Genomic DNA, 27,865 nt, shown 5'->3' on the forward strand with positions numbered 1-27,865 from the left:
GTTATATGCAAATCGGATGTCATAAAGCACATGCTGTCGGCTCCTGTCCTGAAAGGCCGACTTGGAAAATAGATGTTTGCATTGTCAGAGTTCGATATCCGATATCAGCCTGCAAAAGCAGTCAAGGGACAAGCACTGGCGGATCTTGTTGCGGACAGGATCAGCACTGATATTGCTGCGGTATTTATTCGTGCTTGGGCTATGTTCTTTGATGGATCGGCTTGTGATGATGGGTGCGGTGTGGGAATTCTGTTGGTCTCGCCTCGTGGGGCGACTTATTCCTTTTCCATCAAAATGACTGCCCCATGCACCAATAATTTGGTAGAATATGAAGCCGTTCGCAAAGGGATGGAACTACTCCTCGAAGCTGGAGCAGAAGCGGTGGAAATTTTTGGGGATTCAAAGTTGGTGATTTCTCAGCTCACGGAGGAATATAGATGTGAGAGCGAGGCTCTTTTCTCGAAATGGATGCAGTGCCGTGAGTTGATGTCATGATTCAGGTACATCAATTTCCACTGGATACGCATGACTTTGAATAACGAAGCCAATGATTTGGCACAAATGGCTTTTGGCTACAAGGAAACAGCCGATGGAGTCGATGTGGAGGTTCAGTTTCTGGAACCTGGAGACTGGAGAGCCGATATCTTCAATTACTTGAAGGATTCGGCTCGGGGGGCACCCAGAAGGATAAGACTCAAGGCCTTGAGGTACGTTCTGATAGGGGATGACATGTTCTACAGGAGCTCTTGCATGAGGTTCATGAAGGAGCCTGCGGTACGCACCAATCGGCTCATAAGATGAAATGGCTGATTAGGTGATCGGGTTATTACTGGCCCACTATGCTTGAAGATTGTTTCAAATATTACAAGGGATGTCAGGCATGCCAGAAGTTTGGCAAAATTCAGATAGTGCCAGCATCAGTGATGAATCCTATCATCAAACCCTGGCCATTCAGAGGTTGGGCATGGACATGATTGGACAGATCAACCCGTCGTCTAGCAAGGGTCACCAATGGGTCCTAGCTGCCACAGATTATTTCACAAAGTGGGTAGAGGCAGTGCCCATGAGGTCAGTAGCATCGAGAGATGTGATTAGCTTTGTCAAAGAACACATCATTCATAGATTTGGGATCCCTCAGACCATTACGACCGATGGAGGATCGGTCTTTATATCAGAGGAGTTCAGAAAGTTTGCCGATGACATGGGGATTAAGCTGATCAGATCATCTCCGTATTATGCCCAAGCTAATGGACAGGCTGAAGCATCTAACCAGAGCCTTATCAAGCTCATAAAGAGAAAGATCGATGAATATCCGAGGCGCTGGCATGAGGTGTTATCAGAAGCTTTGTGGGCATATCGTATTTCGTGTCATGGGTCCACCAAGACGTCGCCGTACCATCTAGTCTACGGCCAGGACGCTGTGCTACCATGGGAAATCACGGCTGGATCAAGGCGTGTTGAGTTTCAGAATGATCTATCTGCCGAACAGTATGCAGCCTTGATGAACGATAATGTGGAGGACCTGACAGAGCTAAGGCTTTGGTCACTGGAAAAAATCAAAGAGAACAAAGCTAAAGTTGCCCGTGCATACAACAAGAAGGTCAAGCCTAAGGATTTCTGAGTTGGAGATTTGGTTTGGGAGGCGGTATTGCCATTGGGAACTAAAGACAAAAAGTTTGGTAAATGGTCTCCAACTTGGCATAGGCCGTACAAGGTTGATCAGGTTTTGCCTGGGAATACATACATGCTCGAGGAATTGGACGGCGTCAAGTTTCCTGTTGCTGTCAATGGTCAGCATCTCAAGAGGTATTTCCCGAGCATGTGGGAAGGCGAGTAATAAAAGCCGATGACATCCATCTGGCTATATCACGACAGGCCAACACGTTGAGTTGGCCGCAAAAAAAAAGAGTCATGAAAGGCCAACACGTTGAGTTGGCCAGTAAAAAAAAAGAAAATCATGACAGGCCAACACTTTGAGTTGGCTAGTGAAATATATGAAAAGCGAACAGCCGATGTGTGACCATCGACTTAAGATATTTTTAAAGAACAGTTACAAGTCTCAAGTTAACAGGCAGTGCTAATTCTCTCTTGAGCCTATCTACTGGTTCAGGAACTCTTCTATGGCATGGATGGCTTCAGTTCGGACAGTGTCTGCTCGTGCTATAATTGCTTCGTCATCCTTGTCATCGCCTATGACTATCTGCCGACTCAAGGTGCTGATTTCTGCAAACTCTGCTTGTATCTGCTTGGCTATTTCCTGGGTTTCTTGCTTGGAGTTTGCAATGGAGGTTTCCTCGGCCTGGATGAGTTCTTTGGTGGTGCGGACCTTTTCTTCGAGTACCGCCAGTTCTTTCTTCAGGAGGTCGAGTCGATTCATGTTGGCAGACATGTCAGCTTTGATATCTAGAGTTGCCTTCTTCTGGTTGAGGGCCTTGCACTTTTGGGTAATATCGGCTTTTAGAGAAGCTTGAGAACGACGTGCTTTCATCCTTTCTTGTGCTTTACTGACTTCTATCCGAAAGAATGGAAGATTTCTGGCTGACCAGAGCTTAATTTGCAATGGCTCTGGGAGTTGGGATTCTATTTGCTCAAAGATGTCCTTTGTCTTGCTGGAGTCATTAACTAGAGCAGTGATCGGAGCAGATAGAAGATCCTTGATAAGTTGAAGCTGATGCGCCAACTTAGCCGATTGTTGCAGAGAAGATGTTTCTGCTCTAGGGGTAGTCAGGCCCATTGATGCAGGGTCAAAGGAAAGCAAACCTGAAATATCAAAACTCTATGGGCATATCTAGAGTTAGTGCAAGATGCATTTATGGAGTTATCGGCTGGTTCAGAATTGGTTTTGTAATGTTACCTGTTCTGAAGAAGAAGAAGTGTTGGATGGTTCAGGAGCAATCGTCCTATCGAAGCTGGTGTTGACGTCAAGAGCATCTGCTGCATCGGTTTGTTCCTCGCTTGCATCCGACAGTGCATCAGGAGTTGCAGCCATCTCATGTTGATCCGGATTGGGGATGTCTTCAGCTGCATCCTGAACATAGAACTACAGTCAACCGGAGTATACGTATACAAAATAAAGAAAAGGGGGTTTTAGAAAGATGAGTTACCTGGCTGGTGTTGGACTCTGATGGACTCGGAGAAGTTGGTACTGGTTTCTTGATCACTCGCCTTGTGATCATCTTCCTTTTCTTGGTCAAGACTCGGGGGGGGCAACTACTGCAGAAGCTTGTCTTCGTTTGAAAGCCAACTGAAGTAAGTCCGGCTGAACAGTCATTATCACTTTCTTCATTGGTGGTGATCCTTTGCAGAAGAGTACATCAGGAGCAGTTGGAAGGAAGTGAAATGGCTCCCCAGTACTGGTCATGGGTTCTGGACCATCTTGCTGCTGCTAACAGGATGAGCAGGATTAGCCAAGAGGAAGGGATAGAGGACTCAGGAGGAATAAAGTACATAAATTCAGTACCTCTTCCTCGGGGATTACATATTCAGGATCGATTTGCTGCAGTCGAGGACCTAAAGCTTTTCTGAAGACATGAGTTCTCCACATGTTCCACCAAGTATCAAAGCCGATTGATGAAGAGATAAAGGACAGATCAGCTGGTATTGGGATTCGGAGGTCATCAAACATGCTGTAGCATCTTGAACTGGTGAGACCATCAGGCAGATCGGCTCTGCTCTCCACCAAGTGGTGAATATGGAAGTGGGGAGGGACCTGTCCTAGGCCAAATTGCCGAGCTGCTATGACTGGCTGGTAAGATTCATAGCCTGGCTTGATAATTCTATTATAGGTGCTGATGCCAACAGGAAGGAAGCTAGGTCGAATCATCAAAGAATACAGATGCCGAGTGCTGTCGTCATCGGCAAAGCTATCTAGTCTGAAGGCAGTTGGGTTCTCAAAAGATTCAGATTCGGTAAATGGGAAATATAGGGGATTATATAGTCCTTTGTAGAAGATTCTGAACCAGTTTGCTGCATCTGTTGAATTCAATTTACTGCCAGGGAGACTGAACAAAGCTTGGCCGTAACTAGTACATCTGATTGATTTGCCACTTTCATCGGGGAAAGAGTTCTTGGTCAGGCCTTGGAAGTCGGGAATATGATGTTGGAAGTACAGTTGTGCCCACAACTGAATAAACCACAAGGGCCTCCAGTTCTCAGTTTCTTGTGATTGAGCAAGTTAGATGTCATCAAATGGAGATATCTATAAATTTCTCCAAGGAAGAGTTTGCCTAGGCCGGTGTGATTATCATGGGCCAGGTGGATAGGCCAAAGGGAGATAGTTCTTAGTTGGAGCTAAAGAAGGGCCACAGAAGATGAAGTGCTCTAGCCAAAGATTTAAGAAGGCTGTGTGTTCCTTCTCAGTCACTGGACCTTTTGTTTTCATGTGCTGACTCATGTAAGTACCCCAGTTTGTGCAGTTGACTTTGGAAGAAAGTTTGAAGGGGACTTCTGACATTTTGTGAGCAGCAGGATTAGGAGAGCTAATGTCTAGTCCAGTGATCATGGTAACATCCAGCAGAGTAGGGGTCATGGGTCCATGACCAAAGAGGAAACAATTCAGAGCATCAGACCAGAAATAGCCGATGGTTTTCAGAAGATTTTCATCTTTGTCAAGGGGTGACAGTGATAGACTAAGTGCATCGGCTATATTCAAATCCTGCCATAAGGGCATGTGAGCTTTTGCTACTCTGTTGTACCATGTAATCCAGCTCTCAGGTGGATTAGGCCAGGCTCTTAAGCAGTCGGCCCAGAGGTTCAAATCGATGTTTTGACTCACAAAAGGAATCCTATTTGCTTCACAAGAGATCAAATCTATGGGGGTTTCATGGGTTTGTGGGCCAAGACAGAAAGATTTTGGATTAGAGGGATGCGGCAAAAGGATGTCTGACACCTGAAGTTCAGAAGTTCAGAAATATGCGTATGGTGTCATGTTTTAGAGTTTCAGTTTCAGAAACTTGGTAAGCTGAAGAAAATTAAAGGTTTGGGCCGGAAGTTACCTTCAGGCCGCAGATTGCCGTATCATCGGTTGCAGAGCTTGTCGTCCGAGTTGCAGAATCTGTCATGATACAGATCTGTCGACTTAGGGTTTGCTTGCTGTGGGCTTTGATTTGAATTCCAGCTGCTTGGAGAGTTCTTGCTCGGATTTGTAGAGCTTGGTTTTCGAATTACACTCGAATTTGAGGGTTCGTCGAGTTCGGTTCAGACTGGAAGTATTATTCTTCTGCGGGTTGCTTCTAGTTTGAATTTCGTCGGCTCTTGGATATTTATGGAAGCCTGATGCGTTGCCATCGGCTTTTGGGAAGATAGATGAAGACACGAAATTGAAGGAACTTGATTTCATTAACGGAAAGTTCATTACAAGGAAAGCCGATTGCTACAAAGGAATCAATCCTTCGGCTTTATGATCCTATGATGCTACCTACATCTACCAGTCGTAGGTGTCTGAACACCTACGGCGCTTCGGGCTTCGTGACGGTGCGTCTCCGCCGTCGTCGTCATCGTCGCTGCTGCCATCATCCTCGGCACTGCTGCTGCTTCGCCCGCTGCTGCTGCTGCTTCCCTCTTCGCTTCCCTCTGTGGGGGCTTTGAGGAACTGGTGGGGATTTCCTCCTGCCGCCGTATCATCGCTGGAAGACGAGCCGATTTCTTCGGAGAAGTCGGCTCCTTCCCAGGAGAAGGCGTCGTCTTCACTGCTCTCCAGTTCCTCTTGGAAGAGGAACTGGGGGTCTTCTTCTCCTTCAGTCATGGGCTCGTCCTCCTCGGAGGCGACCCCGAAGTCGAACTCCTCTGCGTCCCAGTGCAGAGGAGCCAGTGCCTCGTAGGCCGCTGTTGGGTCCCACTCGGGGGTCGGCTCTCGGCTCTCTGGGATAGAGTCGATGGAGGAAGCCGAGAGGGAGGAAGAAGAAGAAGGGGAAGAGGAAGAAGAAGAAGAGTCTCCGAATGAGTTGGAGCCAGAGGAAGAAGAGATGGCCATGGCTGCTGGAGGATTGGGGTGGTTTTTTTTTGCGTTACTGGCTTTGGGAGGAAGAAGGAGTTTGCTGTGGAGAAGAGCCGATTCGGGTGAGATTAAATAGTGAAAAGGTAGAAGATGGATCGGCAGTTTCACATTCTATGATGGGCCAGTTGCAGAGACGTTGCGTCTTCCTTGGTGGTTGCAGTATGTTTAATGAGCATTAACGGGGAGATGAAGCGACGGATTGGTTTTGGAACTATCATTGCCAAAACCAGGGGGCATGTGTTATCGCCATAAATTAACAGGGTTAATTTATGGGCCGAAAGCACGATGGGCTTAAAGCAGAAGATCAAGAAGACTTGTAAATCGGCTCCTGCGTGAGCATATGGGCCACATTGGCCGTGTATCCTTAGATTTAGTTTAAGGTAAGAGATAGAGTCCAATCGGGACAAGATTAGTTTAGATTGTTTCCCAAGTCTCCGGACTATAAATATGTATCCTTTGTTATTCGTAAGGAGAGCGTCATCACGACTCGCAAACAACAACTCTCGGCGCATCTCCACCCCTAATCCTAGGGTTTTCATCCAAGTAAGTGCCATGCTGCCCTGATCGCTTCTTGCTGATCAGGGCGGTGTAGTTCTTGCTTTTACCTTGGTATTACTCGTACTGAAGCGTTTTTTATGGTGAGTAATGCTAGTTATCCTGATCTTCGTAGCATGGCTTTTAGTAGATCTGTTGTGCTTTATCGCTTATCATCTGCGAATATCATGTTGTCTCTGTGCCGTTACGTTTCAATCTCATGCTAGTTCTTGTCGCATAGAATTAGTCGCACAGAGGCAACACCCTGCTTCTTTTATATCCAGTAGATCTAATCTGTTGCGGTTTGCTCTTTTCTTAAGAGTTTGCGTAATATCTGCTAGGTTAGGCCTTGCAAACGGATTGGATGATCCAGGTGGCGTAGTAGATGCTTTATCTTAGCCTTGATAGGGATTGTTCCGGGAATCGGCTCTTGCTAGTTCTTAGGCCTCTGTTCGGGTTGTGGTTTAGTTATCTGTTATGTTTATTAGGCCTAGTCACGTGTAGGATGTTCCGATCTAGCAGTGAAGCTTTTACCATCGTGGATTAGATTAGTTAGATTTAATTGAAGCAGCTTTACAGTTATTTGCTTATTTCATTGAAATCTGGATGGTTACAGATCCAATCTGACACCGGGACTCGATCGGCTCTTTAAAGCCGATGCAAGAGTCGTTCCGGGGAGCCGACCACGGCTCGGACTTACATTTACACGTGTCTTTGTATACAGGAAATTGTTCGGAGCACGTTTGCACCCTCCTGGTCGGGTATAGGTCAGGTGGCACGCCCGGTTTTCCACAAAACCTCCGGGCGCGTGACGGAATTGCGGGCCGTCGACGAGGGAGCAGTGCCTGCCAGTGCCCCAGCAACCTCCCGGCTCTTCGTGTTGCCCGTCGCTGCTCACCGGTGGGTTTCGACCGACAACAACTGCTCATTCCCCTGGAGGATGTGAGTTCTCTTCCAAGGAGAGAACCCACTCAAGCCAATGAGTCTGCCTAAGTGCTAGTGACCGTCAAGGGATGAAGCCGTGTGGTCCGAAGTTAGAATTGTGCCCCCCTTCTTTTGGAGTTGTGTACCCAGACGTGTACTACGCATTTTGGCCTTGCCCCAGTGTTGTAGCCCCCCTTGCAGTAATGAAGTTGTTTGTGCTTGTTGCTTGCTAGTCTGTGAGTTTGCTGTTAGCTGGTGTGCTTCGGCAGGAGGTGGATTCTGCCTTTTCAAAAATACGAACTAAATAACTTAAACATCACTTAATCCTAATCCCAGTCTCACAAAGACTCTATCCAATCTACAGATGGCTTTCCGACACGGTCCAAGAGCTTCCCACAGTCGGAACTTTGCAGCCCCTGGCGCAGGAGGACCGCAAAATGGGCACGGACAGGACCCTCTCAGAGAACAGGAAGTGAACTAGAACCAAGGAGAAGTGCCACTGTCACCACCTCCACATGTCGGGGACCTGGCACAGGCGATAAACAATCAGACCCTCATACTGGAAGTCCTGGCCAATGCCATCGTCAATAAGCGGCCACGAGAGCAGACCATGAATGACAAGCTGACAACTTTCCTGAGAACCAAGCCGCCCACCTTTGCCGAATCCAGCAACCCCTTGGAGGCAGATGACTGGCTTTGTGTGATCGAAAGGAAGCTCGAGCCATTCGAATGCCAAGACCGAGACAAAGTTTTTCTGGCAGCTCACCAACTCATAGGAACTGCCTTAGCTTGGTGGGAGAATTACTGTGCCACTGCTGAAGATGCCACCACCATCACTTGGAACGAATTTGTGAAAGAGTTCCGTCGCTACCATATCCCCGTAGCCACCATGAAGCGCAAGGCGGATGAGTTCTGCACACTGCAGCAAGGGAGCATGTCTGTGGAAGAATACACCTACCAGTTCATGGAACTTGCCCGCTATGCACCAGAGGATGTGGATAAGGATGAAAATAAGTAAGACATGTTCAAGAAGGGATTAAGCCCAGAACTCCGGACCTTACTTACTCCTCAGATATACCCGGACTTCAATACTCTGATGAACATGGCCATTCTCACAGAAAGGGCCAAAGCTGAAGAAAGGAAACAAAACAAGCGTAAGTTCCTGGAAAGTAAGGCCCGCCAGCAGAACCGCTTCCAGAGACCAACAAGCTCCAGCTATACTGCACGAGGATCTCAGGCCCCAATGCAGTATAGGACCCAGTCCCAAGTGACAGGCCCCCAGGCCCCTAACACACAGTTTTGGAGCCAGAACACCATGAAAGCCCCGCAGAACAATGCCAGCCAAGTCACCACCACCAACAATAATGCTAGGGCCAGTTTCAACTGCCGTGAGACAGGACATTACATTGCCAACTGCCCATATGCCAAAAACAAGCCTGCTGCATCAGCCTTCTCCAACTCGGTGAATGGACCTAGGCCACCTGTATCCGGAGCCAACCGTGTCCCCGTCGGCAGCAACAACAAGGGCAACAACAACATCCAGCAGCCTTATGGACGAGCCCGCGTCAACCACATCAACGCACAGGAGGCTCAGGGTGCACAAGGAGTGGTACTTGGTGAGTTTCTAGTCAGCTCAACTCTGGCAACAATATTATTTGATTCTGGAGCATCACACTTATTCATATCATCAAGCTTCGTGGATAAGCATAAAATATCTACGGTACTACTAAAAACACCCCTATTAATCCGGACGCCTGGAGGTGACATCAAGTGTCAACTAGGTTGTTTATGGGTAAGGATCATTTTAAGTGGGGTAGAATTTCTAGCAGACCTAGTAGTACTTATGTCTAAGGGAATAGACGTGATTCTTGGAATGGACTGGTTAAGCCTACACAATGGCCTCATAGGTTGTGCTGACAAGGTAGTACACCTAACCAACTCAGATGAGATGCAAGTGACCTACCATACTCGAGGAAGTGGACCATGCAAATGGTTTTTAGTATGGATGGGAAATCCATAGAAGGAGTTCCAGTTGTGAATGAGTACCTTGATGTTTTTCCGAAAGAACTCCCCGGAATGCCACTAGACAGAGATATAGAGTTTGTCATAGAACTTATCCCCGGAACCCCTCCTATTGCCAAGAGACCTTATAGGATGGCAGCCTCAGAACTAGCAGAGCTGAAGAAACAACTAGAAGAGTTACAACGAAGTGGTTTTATTAGTCCTAGTTCATCCCCGTGGGGAGCCCCAGTCCTATTTTTCAAGAAAAAGGATGGGAATATGAGATTATGTGTAGATTACCGTGCACTGAATGAGGTTACCATCAAGAATAAGTACCCCCTCCCAGGATAGATGGTCTTTTTGATCAGCTAAATGAAGCCAAGTACTTCTCCAAGATTGATCTGAGGTCAGGATATTATCAGCTCAAGATTAAGGAAAGTGACATCTCAAAGACAACTTTTGTCACCCGTTATGGGCAGTTTGAGTTTACTGTGATGTCATTTGGACTCACTAATGCGCCTGCATATTTCATGAACCTCATGAACAAGGTATTTATGGACGAGTTGGATAAGTTTGTCGTAGTCTTTATTGACGACATACTCATTTACTCCAAAAGTGCTGAAGAGCATGAGCAACACCTTAGAGTGGTCCTGGAAAAGCTAAGAGCACATAAGCTATATGCCAAGTTCAGCAAGTGTGAATTTTGGCTTGAGAAAGTAGCCTTTCTTGGTCATATTCTGACCGCAGAAGGAGTAGCAGTTGACCTCGAGAAGGTTGAGGCAGTTTCCAATTGGCAGCAGCCAACCAATGTTAGTGAAATCAGAAGCTTTCTTGGTCTAGCTGGGTATTATCGGAGATTTATTGAAGGATTCTCGAAAATCGCCTGGCCCATGACGGAGCTGCTTAAGAAGGAAAAGAAGTTTGTTTGGACAGAGTCCTGTGAAAGGAGCTTCCAAGAATTGAAGAGAAGGTTGACGACCGCCCCAGTGCTGACCCTACCGGATATCCATCGGGACTTCGTAGTCTATTGTGATGCATCCCGACAAGGTTTAGGGTGTGTCCTTATGCAAGATGGGAAAGTGGTTGCATATGCTTCCCACCAACTCAGGCCTCATGAGCAGAATTACCCAACACATGATTTGGAATTCGCAGCCGTAGTGCATGCCCTCAAAATCTGGAGACATTATCTGATCGAGAATAAGTGTGAGATCTACACTGACCATAAGAGTCTGAAGTACATTTTCACCCAACCAGATTTGAATTTAAGGCAAAGAAGGTGGCTGGAATTGGTTAAGGATTATAATCTGGAAATCCATTACCACCCCGGCAAAGCTAATGTGGTAGACGATGCCTTAAGCCGGAAATCTTATGGACCCAAGGATGCCCATCTGCAAGAGAAAATGACACGATTGAATGTGCACATTGTCCCTCGAGGCACCAGCCACAAGCTGAGTGTCCGACCCGCCCTAGAGGACAGAATCAGAAAAGCCCAAGGATCAGACAAGGATTTAATGAGAATCCGCAAACATACCGGAGAAAACAAAGCACCGGATTTCCGAGTAGACGAAGAAGGAACCTTGTGGTACAAGAATAGAATCTGTGTGCCCAAAGAAGGGGACTTCCGGCAAATGATCATGGATGAGGCTCATAACTCGGCATATTCTATTCACCTAGGGTCCACCAAAATGTATTTGGATTTAAAACAAAAGTATTGGTGGAATGGAATGAAGTCAGACGTTGCCTAGTTCGTGACCCATTGCGACACATGTCAAAGGATCAAAGCTGAGCATCAGAAGCCAGCAGGATTACTACAACCCCTACCCATCCTAGTTTGGAAATGGGACGAGATAGGAATGGATTTTGTGGTAGGATTGCCCAAGACCCAAAGAGGTTATGATTCCATTTGGGTAATAGTGGACCGGCTCACCAAAGTCGCTCACTTCCTACCCGTATGGACCAACTATGAAGGAGAAAAGCTAGCCCAGCTCTATGTGAATAATATAGTAAAGTTGCATGGTGTGCCTAGCAAAATCATTTCAGATAGAGGGACCCAATTTACCTCTAAGTTTTGGAAAAGCTTGCATAAAGCCATGGGCACAAAGTTGGATTTTAGTTCGGCCTATCACCCGCAGACTGATGGACAGACTGAAAGGGTAAACCAAATTATGGAGGATATGCTAAGAGCTTGCGACCTTACCTATGGTAAGGATTGGGAACAGAGTTTGCCCTATGCTGAGTTTTCATACAACAACAGCTACCAAGCAAGCTTGGGCATGTCGCCTTTTGAGGCTCTTAATGGAAGAAAGTGTAGAACCCCTTTGATGTGGTCAGAAGTAGGAGAACGTACACTAACCGGACCAGCTCTCATAAAAGAGGCAGAAGACCGTGTGCCTGAGATTAGAGAGAAGCTAAAAGCAGCTCAATCACTGCAGAAGAGTTATGCAGACAAGCAAAGAAGAGAATTATGTTTTGAAATTGGTGATTTTGTATACCTTAAGGTCTCTCCGATTCGAGTATTCAACTACCCGAGGAAAATTAGCCCCTCGGTATATTGGACCTTACCGAGTAGTTAAAAGAGTTGGAGCGGTAGCCTACCGTATTCAACTGCCCGAGGAATGTCAGATATACATCCGGTATTTCATGTGTCTCAACTCAGAAAGTGCTTGAGGGTTCCTGAAGAAAAAATAGTACCAGTGGAAACAATCGACCTGCAAAAAGGATCTTCGGTATCAAGAAGTGCCTGTCAAAATTCTGGACACTGTCACAAAAAGAACAAGAAACTCAGAAGTACGAATTTGCAGAGTGCAATAGAGCAGACACGGTGTAGGAGAAGCTACGTGGGAACGCGAAGATGCGTTAAAGAAAGAATATCCCCATCTGTTCAGGACTCAGTCGAATCTCGAGGACGAGATTCATTTTAAGTGGGTTGGTTTGTGACATCCCGAAGATACGCCCAATTAAATCACCCGCTAAAAATTTTATTTTTCAAAAATCTTTTCGCCGCTAAGCTCAAATCATTCCAAAATTCTTTCCTATCCAAGCTCCTGATTCCCCGAAATCTTTTTCCGATAATCCACCGATTCGACACCCGAATTCAATCATCGTCCTTGTGTTCCCCTTTTCCTCGTTCCGCGTGCGAGTCGCTTCCGACTGAAGCCACCGTGCGTGTGTGTCGACCGCCGCCGCGAATCCCGCCGACCACTCTCTCTCTCTCTCTTCATTTTTCTTTTTCCCTTTTTCCTTTTTCTTTTTTGTCCTTTTCTCTTTTCTTTTTCTCCCTCCTTCCCTTTCTTCCTTCTCCCTCCTCCTCCTTTCTCCCCCATGCGCCGCACGCTAAGCTCTCTGATCGACACCGCCGTACCACTCCCTTGCGCCGGCCGGGCCCCCTCCTCTGCCTCGCCGGCCAGCCAACCACCACGGCCCTACCCCATCCTTGCTCCGCCCGGCCTATAAATAGGCCCTCCACATCGCCCTCAAGCTCCACGACCACCACCGCCGCCCCTAGCCCCCTCCCCGGCCCTGCAGTGCCACCGCCACGCGCAGCTCCGCCCGCCTCCGCCTTCGCCGGTCGCCGTCGCCCCGCCTCCTAGCGCCGCCCCCGCCCGAGGTGAGAGGGGGAATCACTTCCCCTCGCTCCCCTCTCCGTTTTGCCCCACCCCCCGACTGTCGCCGTGCCCCAGGGCCGCCGGCCTGGGCGTCGCCGCCCCATGGCCCCCCTCCTCTGTTTCCCATGGCGAGAGGAGGAAGAAGGGCATTTTTGCCCGTGGCCCCTCCTCTTTTCCTCTTTTTTTAGAAAGGCCCTCCCACTCTTTTAACTCTTTTGCAAAAGAAGACCTCTTTTTTTTCTATTTTTAATAATTATCCCTCCCACCATATAAACATAATTCCAGATAGACCCCTGCCCCTTTTTAGAGTAGCCCGGATATTTTTCTAAAATTCCAATCAAGTCCTTGCCATCCCAAAAATAATTACAAAGAAGCCCTCTCTTATTTCTTTTAATGAATAAGCCCCTCCACTATATAAAATATTTATGAGTAGGTCCCTGCCTAATTTCCAGAGTAGCCAGAACCTTTTCCAAAATTCTATTCAAGTCCTGTCACTCCCAGAAATAATTACAAATAGGCCCCCGGATCCTTATCTAACCCCTAAACTACTCTTCGGCCTATCATTTCATGCACCAAAAATCCTCTGTTTGCCTCGAAATTTACCACGCCATTTCTAACATAATTTTGGCCATGCCATTAGAGAACCACCCAAAAATATTATACCTATCTCCATATCTTAATTTCTTCTGATTCGAGCTCGACGATAAAACATTTATTTCTTTTTATTTATTGTGTGTTTGTTTGTGTGCGCCGTAAATCACGGTGTGAACGAGGGAGACCCCGTCGACGAGCAGTACCACGAGCAAGAGTCCGAGGACCAGTACTGCGACCCCGAACCCGAAGGACAGTACCTCGATCAGGACCTCCCTGAAGGCTTTGAAGACGGCAAGTTCAATCTCATCCTTTGATTGCATATTTCAACCCAGTTTTATAAACACAACCAATTGGCCTGTTTTACAAAATTGCATATGTTTTACTGCTGAAAACATGGTTGGATAGCCACCCCTTGATTTGTTATACCGATTCCTTGACCACCTAGATTAATGTCTAAATATGATTTATTCTATTTGGATGTTGATCGCTGCTAGAGCGCCGCTTAGGACCCGGTACTCATTTTACTACACTCTAAAATGGTTGCAACATGCTTTATAAAAAGGAAAATGCGTGAGTATTGAGAAAAGGGAGATTGGGTTATAAAGAATAAAATGTTAAGATGGGATGGATGAATGGCATTCCCTGGGTGGATTGTCATGCGTTGGAGGCTCGTACCATTGTGGTAGAGCAAGGAGGTTGGGAGATAGCCATCCTGTCACAATTAAGAACCGAGTTGATGTGTCATCTTGCCTGACTCAACTATCGTGTAAACCACTCGACCGTTGTATGTGGCAACGGCTTAGCATAAATCCCACTAGTTAGTCTGATAGCCATCAGGAGAGCTGAGAGCAACGGGTGACCAAGGAGAAGGGATAAGGTCATGGTGACTTATGCCCCGGTTAAACCTCGGTGTCAGGTCAATGGCCCCTTGGTGGAGCCCGTGTTGGCTAGTCTGATCTAGCTAAGGCGGATAATGGCTTTGATGGGATCTGCATCGACACTAAGGTGATCGTGCTGTGATACCCCACTTGTGGGTAAAGTTGCACACCTCTACAGAGTTTAAAACCTATTCGAATAGTCGTGCTCACGGTATTGAGCGGGTTACAGTTTGGTCACACAACTAGACTCTTGGGAGGGATGTTTTCACGGTGTGATTTGTTTTGGAAAGGTGTCCGATAGTTGTGCCGTGAGCTACTGCGGATGGGGAGTCTGGTATCATTTAAACTTGGATCCTTTGTGTAGGATCAACCCCACTCATTATTCGGTTAAGTGAGAAACTGCTTTAAGAAAACATTTTTCAAAACTAAACCCCGGCATGTGTAAAATCTAGCTTTACCGCAAATAAACCTCAGCCCTATCCTTGATTTATCCTGCGCATATCTGTGTTACCCCCTCCGTGGATGGGGTTGGACTTGTTGAGTACTTTTGTACTCATCCGATATATATTTGTGGTTTTCTTCAAAGGAAGATCCGGACTACGCTGTTGAAGACATCGAGTAGAGGTTGCGTCCGAACCCCAACTTTGCCTGTGGTGTTAGCCATGTTCAGGATGCTTCCGCTGGCACGATACTCTGTGCCCGAGCTGGATCCCATGTGGGTCATGCTTTGGTGTATCACCATAGCCTTTTTACTTCTTGTTATTGTCTGTCTCGAGTGTCCACCTCCTCGGAGGATTGTACGGTGATGTACCATCTGATGTAATAAATGTGTATCAGTCTCATGGGACTGGTATTTGTATCACATTCAAGTCACCTCGTATGAGGGGACGCTTCATCACCCCTCCTCCCTGCGGAAGGGCGACGAGGGTCGTAACACTAAGTCGAAGGTTCCCCTGAATGCCTTCACATAGGCCAGGGCTTGGGGGCTCCTCGCACGCCACGGCTAAGGCCGCATCCCTGGATAAATCGGCTGCCGCCGATCGTGAAAGTTCCGGGTGACGAACAAACCCCCCCTTGTAGCTCAGTAAGTCATTCGGGCTGGTCCAAATAGGGCCGAGGCCGTCTTACCAGCTCAAAGAACACCGAAGCCGGCTGAAAAGAATGCCGAGGCCGGCTGAAAGGAAAGCTGAGCGGTCGCCCCACCCGATCAACTATGCAATGCAACGTCTATAGCCCTTGGACGAGTGCTAGCACTCCTCCAAGGCCTCGGGGGCTACGTCCGCGGGTGCGCTGATGCTCCCCCGCGGAGGAAGCTTCACGCATTCGGGGATCAAAACCCACAATCTCGCATCCGAGTCACCGCTTTGAGGGATCGGGCCTCTGCCTTCTCCTCGTGTCTATCGTGCTCCACAAACCAGCCCAAACCCTCCCAGTGGCGACGCCATGGTGCTTGAGGTATGCCGTGCGCCCTACCGCCGTTTCTCTGTCGGCGAACTCCGATCCAGAACTAAACTCCTCTAGCTTCACACATGGAGGAAACTTTGCACATTCGAGGAACTAAACCCCCACGGACAGTATCCGAGCCGCAGCTTCGTGGGATCAAGCCTCTGCAGGGCTGATGCTCATCCCTACAAAGGCTCGGGGGCTACTGTCGGATACCATAATCAGGAGCACTCTAATTAGGGTCTAAACCGCCCTCGAAAACGCAAAACACAATTGGGCAAACGGGCCTGCAATGCCTACCGCCACGCCGTATTCTACGGTCATGGCGAACCAAGGCGACAGTCTTCCTCCGATTTGAAGGGAAAGAAGGACTACTCGACGGCGATCCTGGAGAGAAAGAAGTCGCCAATGATGACAACTCTATCGTCGCTCTACACCGGGATACCATGGAGTTCCTCCAACTCTTCCAAGCTCAGATCCTCTCCAGATCCCGAAAGGGCCCAATTCGCACTTAGCCCACAGCCCCGCTCCGTGGTACAGCCCATCCGAGGCCCCCTCGAACCCGCGAAGCAATCTGCGCTTCGCTCGAGGCCTCCCCGCCGAGGCCCTCGACAGCGCACCGCAGCTCCGCCTCGCTCGAGGGTAGCGGACCTACCCTCGAGGGCGAGCTAACTCCGTCTCGCTCGAGGCCACCCCTTGGCAGACGGAACTAGTAACCCATCTGCTCACCTGCACAAATGACAGGGGCATTAAATGCCAACCACTCCACCGCAGAGCACGGGTCAGACGGCGTCAGGCCACCATGCCGCACAGCAGCTGTGACCGGAGTCCCGTCCGCCAACTCCGGTCACTGCTCCGCCACCCCCGGCACTGTCGCAACACTGTGGGAACCTGCGACGCCCTGTGCAGACGTGCCTGGCACTGCTCCTACCACTGTGCTGCCTACTCCTCATACTTTCTCTGCTGCAGAACCCTCGACCGGCATGGGCGCGACCCTCGAACGTGGCTCAGGTCTTGACCGGAGCAAGACTCCCGCCCGCAGGGCCCTCGGCGCCCTGCCACGTCATGCATGGAGGATGGTACCCTCCACAGCGACCACCACGACGCCCACAGGAGCTATCAGGACGCCGGCGTGATCTCCGCAAGATCAGGGATCCATCCAGGACGACTGCCACACTCGGCGCCATGCCCTCCAGTGCGACACAGTGTACTTCCGACAGAGATCGACCACTGCACACCCCCGATTCGGGGAGAAGCCGACGACTTCTGACCTCCTCGTACATGTACCCCGCCCCTCCTTGTGTCTATAAAAGGAGGAGATGGGCACCTTCATCTAGGGACACACATCCACACTCATACGACCAACTCCTTTCGTTTCACCCATTCGCTCTCCCAATATTGGCACTTGCCTCAATCACTTAGCAGAGACTTGGGAGCTTCCCTCCCTCTCTCGCCTCGCTTTTACCCCCTACTATAGACACTTCGGTGCAAGATAATACAGTGCACTCGCACACCCCTGCTGGACGTATGGCTTCGCGGCCGGAACCAGGATAAACCCGTGCGTTACTGTGTTACCTCTTGCATCAACCATCTAGGATTGGAACACGCAGCATCTTTACTAGTTAGTGCCAGGCCCCCCGGGTCTGGACACCGACACGTGCCGGAGTGGTCGCGATGTGTTGTCTGTCGAGGCGTGGGCGCTCAAGGGATGGGGGGATGCAGCGGGCACTGGCTCAGGGGGTTACAGGTTACTAGGGTTTGTATTCGGGCCTATTATATTGGGCTTAACTGAGCTAAATTTGGTATGGGCTCAGTTCTTCAGTTAACCGAGCCTAAGAATGAAGAAATCGAGTAATTTCAATTCCTTAGAACATGAAACGAAACTATAATAAAATTTTCTTGGTCCCGGTTCTTGGTCATTTTGATTCGGTTCTCGGCTACATTTGCCTAGCACTAAAAAAAATAAGCACGACCAGTGGGGCAGCAGCGCCCAACACATCGAGCGGCAACCAGGCAGCGAGGGCACGGCCCACCACCAGCCGTAGTGACTGCCTCGGCAACTGTTGGCATAGCACCCACATGTTGGCATGGCTCACCACCAAGGTAGAAACACGTCAGCCACCACCGATGGCTTCGACCAAGACGTGCGCCGAAACCAGCAACACCATCTCCGGCGACTGCAGTTGCGGCTCCGTACCGGACTTCAGCGCGGCACATATCACCAACGATCCTTGCCGAGGATGGCAGGATCCACACCGGGGAACTCCAGATCTGGTGTGGGGGAAGCCGGATCTGGCCCCAGCGACCGACGGCGAGGCAGCCTTCGCGACTTTAGTTTGGGGCTCGGAGGAGGAGGGCAGAGGGAAGAGAGGGGCAGGATGGGGTGAGCTGAGCTAGCTTTGGCTCGGCAGGCTGCCACCGCCACTCGGACGGAGCACCCTCTTCATTTTACTCTAGCTTCGTCAATGAACCTGGCGAGGAGCGTCACGATCCTGGCGCCCGTCCCGGCAGTGTTGGCCTCGAACAGGGGTATGAGGTGCGAGGGAAACGGCGATGGAGTGGTGGGGTCGGGCGGTGAGCAGGCATACCCGAATAGACCTGATCATCTGTCGGGTCGGATCTGGTTCGGGTTGGATCACTTTGGAATTCGGGTCAAAAAATATTGGCCCATGCCTGACCCATGACATGGTCGAGTTGGGTTGGGTCGGATTGGCCCATATTTTTGTGTGTAATTTTCGGGTTGGATCGGTTTTTTTTTGAGTTTCGGGTCAAATATTTTAGTCCGTACCCGATCCATCACTTGATCGGGTCGGGTCGGGTCGGGTCAGTTTTTGTTCGGTCGGGTTGGATCAATTTTATCGGGTCGGGTGGCCCATGATCAGGTCTATACCCGAAGATGCCGAGCTCGTGGAACTCGTTGGAGCCGAGGTGGCCTCGTCAGTCGTCCTAGCCTTGCACGCTTGTCCAGATATGCCGCGACACTATGGTTGTATTAACACAAATCTGGTCAACACACAAAAAGCTAGCATGGGCGAATCGCAAACGATCCTCACCAGCAAGATCCTGTGCATGCTGGTCAGACCGGTGCTGCAGACCGGTTGGAATAGAGACGCCACAAAAACCTAGATCCAAGAGCTCAGGAAGGATCTCATCAGAGCTAGTGGAACTAGAGTTGCTCTAAAATCGGCTAAGTCGGTTGGTCACTCAGAACGCCTTCAAACGCCGCGGAGACGCATGAAGAACAGCAGATGAGGTTGGAAAAGCTAGGATTTGGAGATAAAAAGTAGGGTAAATGTATTGATTCGATTGGGATACCCTCAATCAGCCGTGGCCTTTCATATATATATAAGGGTGGGGATGTCTGTATCCATTAGGAGTCAAAACCTTCACAAATCTCGTATCAAAATACAACTCCTAACTCGGATTGGGCTGTTTGGACTGATTTGACCGGTCCTCCAACCAGTCTGACTGTCCCTGTATCGGCTTGACCGGTCTGATCAAGGTGCATGTTATTCTAGAGGCATAACTTCCTCATCCAGACTCTAAATTGAATATTCTATATATGTATTTCAATCGTCGAGTGCATTTCAATCATCTCGATGAGATCTACACAATGGTGCAGGCCAATTTATGATTTGGCAATATCCTTCATATCGATTTGACCGATTTTCATAACGGTATGATCGGTTTGCCCAAATTATCCAGCAAAGCTGAATGTGCCAATTTTACATGTCAACACGCTGGAGAAGGGCGGTGGGCAGTGGGCAGTGCGCAGTGCGCCAGTGTCTGCGTGGCCATCTCTAGGATGAGCTCGCATGCCCTGGCTAGGTACGCCGGACTCCTGACCATTTTGTCTTGGCTTAGTGAGGATTGAGCAAGGAAACCAAATATGCTCAGCTGTTTCTATTGGAAATTCTGCCATGATCTATACCTATACTTATTTCTAAATCTAAAGTGAGCAACATTTTCGACTTAAATTTTTGGTTTGGTCCGTTTAGTTTGATCCGTCTCGTATTATTGACAGGTGGATCTTAGTTCATCCCATATTTGAGAGACCAACCATCTTCATCCATGACTCGATCACGTAGATCCTTGTATTAACGCACATGCACCAATAGTACATATCCGATACTTCTACTAATTTTATCCATAGCAATCCACGGGTACAATTGCCTAGTTTATACCTGAACAAGTTGAGCAGATGAGACTGTTACTACATGAATCGGCCGCCTAGCAGTAAAAACCTGCGGTAAAGGTTTTAAATATTTGATAAAATTTAATTTCTTTGAACTACCAATTGATTTTTCAATGGCATCAATTTGGTGTTGCGTAAAGACTATGCGAGGATGAAATAGGAGCGAAGAAAATTGAAGTTTAATCTTCTAATTTTCTTATTGTTTTTGTTTTAGAATTTTCTTTCTTGTGTTTTAGTGTTCTCATTTGAGGTTTAGGATTTATGAACTCTAGTAACCATAGCTGTATATATCCACCAGATGAATATAGAGACCGATTTATCTTTTATCTATGAAAACTACCAATTAATTACTTTGTGATATGAGCAATGAAATCATCCAGGTGTTTGCGCGATGAACCACCGTCAGCCAGGGAAGCACGGACGGCCTCTCCGAGCACCTTTGCTCGCTGCTGCACAGCCATTCCTTCGTCAGAAAGCATGGCAGCCTCGATGACTTGCCTGATGGCCTCTGCCGGAGTCACCTCACTGTGCTTCTCCCAGGGGCGAACGAGGATGCCGGCCCTGAGGTAGTTGCACACCAGCTCTGCGTCCCATGGCTGGTCGCCGTGCATGGGCCACGCCAGTATAGGCTTCCCGTGGCTTAAGCTCTCCACGGTCGAGTTCCAGCCGCAGTGGCTCATAAACGCCGCCGTGGCGTCGTGCGCGAGGATCTCAAGCTGCGGCGCCCACCCGGTGATCACCAGGCCCCTCCCTTGCGTCTGCTCTGTGAACATGGGCAGCAGCTCCGCGTGCCTGCTGTGCTTCTCATCGTGGTCCGCGGATTCGTTGCCGCGGTCGGCGTCGCGCAGCACCCAGATGAACCGCTGGTTGCAGTCACGCAGAGCGGCTGCAAGCTCTGCGACCTGCTCCGTCCGCAGCGTCGATGTTGTGCCGAAGGACACGTAGAGGACCGACGCCGGCGGCTGCTTGTCCAGCCAGTCCAGGCTCTCGTGCCGCGGCTTGCTCTGCTTCCGCGCGTCCCCGTGGAGCAGTGGATTTAACGGCCCGACGGCGAAACACCTCTTGCCGTCGGCGGCCAGGTGGTCAGCAACGATGTCCATGAACTCGCCCTCAAGCGGGCGGCATGTGTTCCCGAGGATGCCCGCGCCAGGCGTGATCTCTCTCGACGGCCTCGCGCGGTTGACGACGTACTCCAAGAACTCCCTCGGTGCGCACGCGCCGGCGGCGTGGAACACCAGGCCGCGCTCGCGCAGGAGCCGGAGCCCAGCGTCCATCTCGCCGACCAGCATCGACGCGGCCAGGCAGTGCAGCCCGAACTCCTCGCCGTTGGGCAGCCGCGCGGCCTCCTCGCCGGCGTACGCGTTGATCCGGTCGTGCACGACGACGACGCGGCGGTGGGAGGCGGAGAGCCTGGCGGGGAGGGCCGCGAGCGGGGCGTGCGCGCCGGCGGTGTAGGCCTCGAACAGCGGCATGAGGTGCGAGGGGAACGGCGACGGTGCGGCGGGGTCGGGCGGCGGGCAGGCGTACTCGGAGATGCCGAGCTCGTGGAACTCGACGGAGCCGAGGGCGGCCTCGTCCCAGCCCTGCACGCGCTCCCGGGCCTGGCGGACCTGCGCCGCGGGCGCCGCGTAGTGCACGGGCAGGCCCCGCGACGCGAGCCGCAGCGACAGGTGCAGGAGCTGGTTCAGGTGGCCCTGCGCCGGGAACGGCACCGCCACCACGGCGACTGGGTCCACTCCGCTACCTTCCGCCATCATTGTCTTTGTGTGTTGCTCTGTCGTGCAGATGAGCAGAAGAGTGGCAGGGTATATGTAGGCCTCGTTTGGCACGGCTCAGGCCAGCTCCGGCTCCCGCACTGTTGAAGTACTGTAGACACTGTTCACTGAAGCCGGAGAAGCCAGACATTTGTGGCTTTGGCGGCTTCAACCCCCCCGCGTTGGCTGTAGCAAGGAGCCGGAGCCCCCGCTTCAATCTACAGTGGAGCACAGTGCTTATTACTGTAGCAAGAAGCCGGAGCCCGTCCGGACAGAGCCGTGCCAAAAGGCCCGTAGTACACAGCATTCGGCGGTGAGCCATTCATCGACATGGCGGAAGAAGATTCCCCTGCGATTACCACATCTTTGCCAATTGGCAATAGCCAGCCAACACGTCTGATATTCTGAAGATCTGAACTTTACTGTCCAGCAGCAGTGAACAGAGGAAGCGATAAGACAGCAAACTCTTCACTTTTTGGAGTATCATTGTGGTCGTAGACAAACTTTCAAGCGCCACACCCACCCATAAAGACAAACGAACGGTCCAATTTTTGTGCTGTTGTCCAATGATCTTTCTGCAAGGAAGATCTGCAGGAGTAGGATTTTTCGGACTAAGGTCCTGTTTAGTTTCCAAAAAAATTTCTACAGTATCTATCACATCGAATCTTTGGACACATACATGGAGCATTAAATGCAGTTGAGAAAAATAACTGGTTTAACTGATTAGCACGAGATAAAAATTTTAAGTCTAATTAATTCATAATTAAACATTAATTACCAAATAACAACAAAATTACTAAGTACTAAAATTTAAAACTTTTCGCGAACTAAACAGAGCGTAAAATCTGTGGACCGTGGGGTTCGTCATGGGCGTGGCTATATGTCACCGTAGGCCACAATTCCATCAACCATCACCTGAAAATATTAATTTAACCGATTAGATGGGGTGTAAACCTAGTAATATAGTGACACGGACTGTTTGCAGAGGTTAGCAGCTACTGAAAGGGAGAGATTGAATGCATGCATGCAGAAAAAACAATGATCATGATGTCATTCCATATGCATGCAAAATCCAAAACAAAAAACTATAACTACTAAACAGGTATCCAAATTAGATTTGAATTACATCATTATCTTTTTTATGGCAAGATCTTCAAAACAAAACCACACTTGACTATATTTGCACGATATTTTTCAAACAATATTTTTTAATACAGAATAATTAATTCTGAATAAGGGGAACAAATAATTATTTTTACGAATAAAATATTTAAACATAACATACAAATAATAATGTACAACGAACAAAACATTAAACATCGTGAACATTTGATTATATAGAATAGTAATGATAAATGAATATCACGAACAAATGAGTCAAAGTATGGAATAATTTAATCTGAAAAATGAATAGATAATTTAGAGTTGCAGACAAATTGGTTACATGCAGAAAAATAATTTTACATGAAGATAAATACATCTACAATACAATCAAATATGTATATATATATAATAACATAAATTTATAAATCTACAATACAAAGAAATAAATCTTCATGTGAAAAGAATATACTAAGTAATATCAAATTTGGAATGGATCGAGATGCTAAATATGCTTGTGAAAAAAATATACTAACTACTAATAAAACATACTAAGTGTTGTAGTGCTTAAACATATAATTTTATATTAAATTTAGAAAAAATAAATTTAAAAATGAATCATATGAGCTCACACAACAAATTAGGATACAAAATAAATGAAGGAAAAAAATAAAAAATATAATCCAAAAAATGTCAACCGAAAATACAAAGGAAGAAAGCTGAAAATAAAAGGCAAAAAATAAAATAGAAGAAAAATATGTTTAAAGAGAGAAAACAAATAATGGAAGAAAAAATGAAAGATTTTCATTGGTTATATGAAAAGGAATAAGAAATAGGAGATAGAGGAAGAGAGAAGGAGAAAGGAAAAATAAAAATAGTACACTGACAATGACCAGCCTTCATGCACAGTAGAAGACGAAAGAAAAAATAAAAACTACAAGCAACAAAATAATAAGAAAGAAAAAGGAAGGAAAAAAGAAGAATAAAAACAAATAATTCATAGTAAATTTGCATCATGCATGGATGCATGCGTCCGTATATACTCTAAGTATGTACCACACATGCACATATATATGGATATGGATAGCAAACCTGCTTGCTACATGCTACCATCAAAAATGTTATTGGGCGGAAATCAATCTCGTCGGTCCACTAATCAGCTTTAGGCGATGGATCCTTGAATCATCACACGCGCGATATATAGTCATTCCAGATCTTCACTGCCCATATCAATATTAACTCCGTAGAAAAAACTGTCCAAAAAGATTGGACACGCCAAAGAACTAAATATGCTACCAACAATATATTTGAATTTCGGTTCTCACCATATGTCGAATTCGTACTCTGGAACTCCGGATCATCACCTCTTGTGATAATGCTCACCATTGGCGGGGATCGTTGAAGGCTAGGGACGCCATTAGGGTATGGGCCACGATATTGGGGGCATACATTTGACCTGAGTCCATGGGCCCTGGATTAGGAAGGGTGGATGCTAGGGGACAGTGTGGGAAGTGGATTAGTCCAATAAGCATATGATTAAAAGCAAAGAGAAGTAGGACAAGAATCCACAAGAAGGGAGCAAGCTGAAAACACTTTAACATGATGATGGAAATAAAGGTTGAGATGGAAGAATGTTGATGGGTCAGCTCAGGATTCGTTAGAAACCGCCACTGACAAGTCACAAGTCACAAAAAGGTTCATGTTAACCACTACATCTTATAAATGTTGTATAGTGGATCGTGCAACAAGAGGCAAGTAATTTAAAGTTCCTCTATTTTAAATTATAGTTTATTTTATTTTTATTCTAAAGAAAAATCACCTAAGTTTGATTAAGTTTATGGAAACATATATCCCAAGATATATTTTAGTTTATACGGTGAACCTAGTTTAATAATATTTATGAAATTTTTTCTATGAATTTGATCAAACATATAGAAAAGTAAACCTTAGAACAAACTGAAATGACATAATTCGGAATGAAGGGATACACAAATATAGTTTTATTTAGACACCAAAATAGATAGAATTTAAATATATTTTTGACTCTTTTATGAGTAAATATATTTTAATTTGTAAACATCACAATCATGACTAATATGCTAGTAAGCCCAGCTCTATTTTAGTGTCAATCATCTAGGCCAGAACCATAGCATGTTGCTCAATTTTTTTTTGGGAAGGACGACAGTACATAGACAGATGTATATATATTTTTTGATGAGTTTTTTGGAATAGATTCTTTGATAAATAAGGAGAAGAGATTAAGAAGGATATTTAGGGTAGATATATAACTGGTACTATTTTATAAACTTAAATTTTTGAAAGATCTAAATTAGGTTGGATGTAATTTTTTTCTGTAAGGGTAGATGTGGATAATTAAAATATTGATATATGATCTAAATCATGCCAGATCTATTTTTTCTATAATAACAGATGTGGGTAACTAAGATATAGATATAGGGGGTGATCTTAGACTAATTCTTTATAATAGCACAGGTGGTTAATTGTATAAAACAAAGTAAACTCAAATGCTATTATTATTAATGATGATTACCATTATTGATTGACGTCCACCTAGAATCCACCGCTAGAATTTCTCTTTTTCTAAAGCATCCACATAGAATCCTATGTGATTTTACATGAAGGCCTAGAAAGAAGCCGGAGGCTTCACGTGAAGGCTTCAAAAGAAGTCTCTCCAAATAGTAGTAAGATATTTGAAAATCCCTTGGGCTGTTCAAACCACCCTATGTGAAGTTGTTGCCCCCACATGCGTCGAAGGTCACACATTCACCTCGCGATGTACGCTATGAAGTCATCGAGATCCTTGCGCGAATTCCCACCGTGCGCAACCGAAGCGCGGAGCTCCTCCCCTAGCTCCTTGGCCCGTTGCCGCACCGCCATCCCGCTGTCTGACAGCATTGCCTCCTCGATGACCTTCTGGATGGCCTCTGCCGGCACGATGTCACCGTGCTTCTCCCAGGGCCTCACGAGGAGGCCGGCCTTGAGGTACTTGCACAGAAGCTCCGAGTCCCATGGCTGGTCGGAGTGCATGGGCCACGCGAGCACCGGCTTCCCGTGGCTCAGGCTCTCCATGGTCGAGTTCCATCCGCAGTGGCTCAAGAACGCCGCCGTCGCGCCGTGCGCCAGGATCTCCAGCTGCGGCGCCCACTCGGTGATCACCAGCCCCGCCCCCTCGGTTTCCTTGGTGAACTCGGACAGGAACTTGGCGTGCCGGCTCTCGCCGGACTCGGCGAATATGTTGGCGCTGTCGGCGTCGCGGAGGACCCAGATGAACCGTTGCTTGCTGCCCTTAAGCGCCGCCGCAAGCTCGGCGACTTGCTCGGCGTGGAGATACGACGTCGTGCCGAAGGAGACGTAGAGCACGGACGCCGGCGGCTGCTCGTCGAGCCACTCCAGGCACGCGTGTCGTGCCCGCCCCGGCGTCCGGGCGTCCGCGTCGAGCAGTGGGTTCAGCGGCCCGACCCCGAAAAGCCTCTGGCCCTGGAACGGCGGCTGCGCGGCAACCACGTCGATGAACTCGCCCTCCAGGACGCGGCACGTGTTCATGACCACGCCGGCGATGGGCGCGCCCTGCTCGTCCTGCTCCACCTGGAGGATGAAATCCACGAACTCCTTAGACATGCAGGCGTCGACGGGGAGGAACTGGAGGCCGTAGTCACTCAGGAGCCGGTGCCCCGGGTCCAGCCAGCCGACGTTGTACGACATGGCCACGCACTGCAGCCCGAACGCCTCGCCGTTGCCCAGCCGCGCCGCCTCCGTGGCGGCGAAGGCGTTGAGGCGGTCGTACACGACGGCCACGCGGCGGTAGGTGGTGGACAGGCGCCCGAGGAGCGCCGCGAGCGGGGCGCGCGCCGCGGTCGCGAAGACCTCGAACATGGGCATGAGGTGGTTCGGGAACGGCGAGGCCGCCACCGGGTCCGGGGCCGGGGAGTCGTACGCCGGGACGTCGAGGTCGTGGAACTCGATGGAGCCGAGGGCCCTGGGGTCCCAGCCGTGGACGCGCTCGCGCGCCTGGCGGACGTGCGGCGGCGGCGCCGCGTAGTGCACGGCGAGCCCCCGCGATGCGAGCAGCAGCGACAGGTGGAGCAGCTGGTTCAGGTGGCCCTGCGCCGGGAACGGCACGGCCACCACGGCAACCGATTCCAGCGCGTCAACTGCCATGGGGGGCCTGTCGGAGTTCAGACTATCTGTATGTGCAGTGCAGGTGTACTTCCAGTTCCAGTGGCGTAGAATTTTTGTAGACCGATGGGCTATATATAGACACACGCCGCAGCATTTCTGGAAGCCAACCTTCGGGATGCGGCTGCAGCTGCAATTTCCATCGGAAATATCGTCACCGGATCGCAGGGGATAACTCTTGAACAATGCTCGATCTCGACTCTCGAGTGAGTGAGTGACCAATCCGTAGCATTCAGGTTGACAAATCAGACCAAGTAGTGCATGGCTCGCTGTCATGGTGGCTTCAGCTCCGCTGGGATCTTGGTCCTGTTTGGTTTCCGTTGTAGAGTTTCTATAACGGGGAATTTTCTATGTATTAAGTTTAGAATGAAGTCTATTTGCAAAATCTTTTAGAAATGAGTGTAAATTTTCGCGACGAATCTAATAGCAGTAATTAATCATGATTGGTTACAGTGATGCTACAGTAACTATTCTCTAATTACGCGATCAGAGACCTCGTTAGATTCTTCAGGATTTCTAGCGCAGGGGTTCTGAAGTTGGTTTTGTAAATTATCTTTATATAACACCCCTAATAAGTGGTCAAAGTGCTTTCTGGATTTTCTAGGGACAAACCAAACGGATCCCTTGTTCCAAGGGGTGCGCGT

The 27,865-nt window shown here is 48.4% G+C and overlaps 1 protein-coding gene across 1 annotated transcript; it reads right to left on the bottom strand.

Moving 5' to 3' along the window:
- Nucleotides 1–20,436: 20,436 nt before the first annotated feature.
- LOC120683398 (cis-zeatin O-glucosyltransferase 1-like) lies at nucleotides 20,437–27,363 on the bottom strand. Its single transcript, XM_039965481.1, has 2 exons — nucleotides 25,819–27,363; nucleotides 20,437–21,099 (listed from the first exon to the last, which is right to left on the bottom strand). Exons 1-2 carry the CDS (start codon nucleotides 27,201–27,203, stop codon nucleotides 20,517–20,519), a joined length of 1,968 nt encoding a protein of 655 aa, XP_039821415.1. The 5' UTR covers nucleotides 27,204–27,363; the 3' UTR covers nucleotides 20,437–20,516.
- Nucleotides 27,364–27,865: the final 502 nt, after the last annotated feature.

Source organism: Panicum virgatum, chromosome 7N (assembly GCF_016808335.1).
Source record: "Panicum virgatum strain AP13 chromosome 7N, P.virgatum_v5, whole genome shotgun sequence".
Lineage (NCBI taxonomy): Eukaryota > Viridiplantae > Streptophyta > Magnoliopsida > Poales > Poaceae > Panicum > Panicum virgatum.

What these genes read in the sequence shown, in the direction of transcription:
- LOC120683398 (XM_039965481.1), bottom strand. Translation starts at nt 27,203, where the DNA reads ATGGCAGTTGACGCGCTGGAATCGGTTGCCGTGGTGGCCGTGCCGTTC. An exon ending in GATGACTTCATAGCGTACAT is followed by an intron (nt 21,100 to 25,818) that starts CGCGAGGTGAAT and finishes CGTGTCCTTCGG; the next exon opens with CACAACATCGACGCTGCGGA.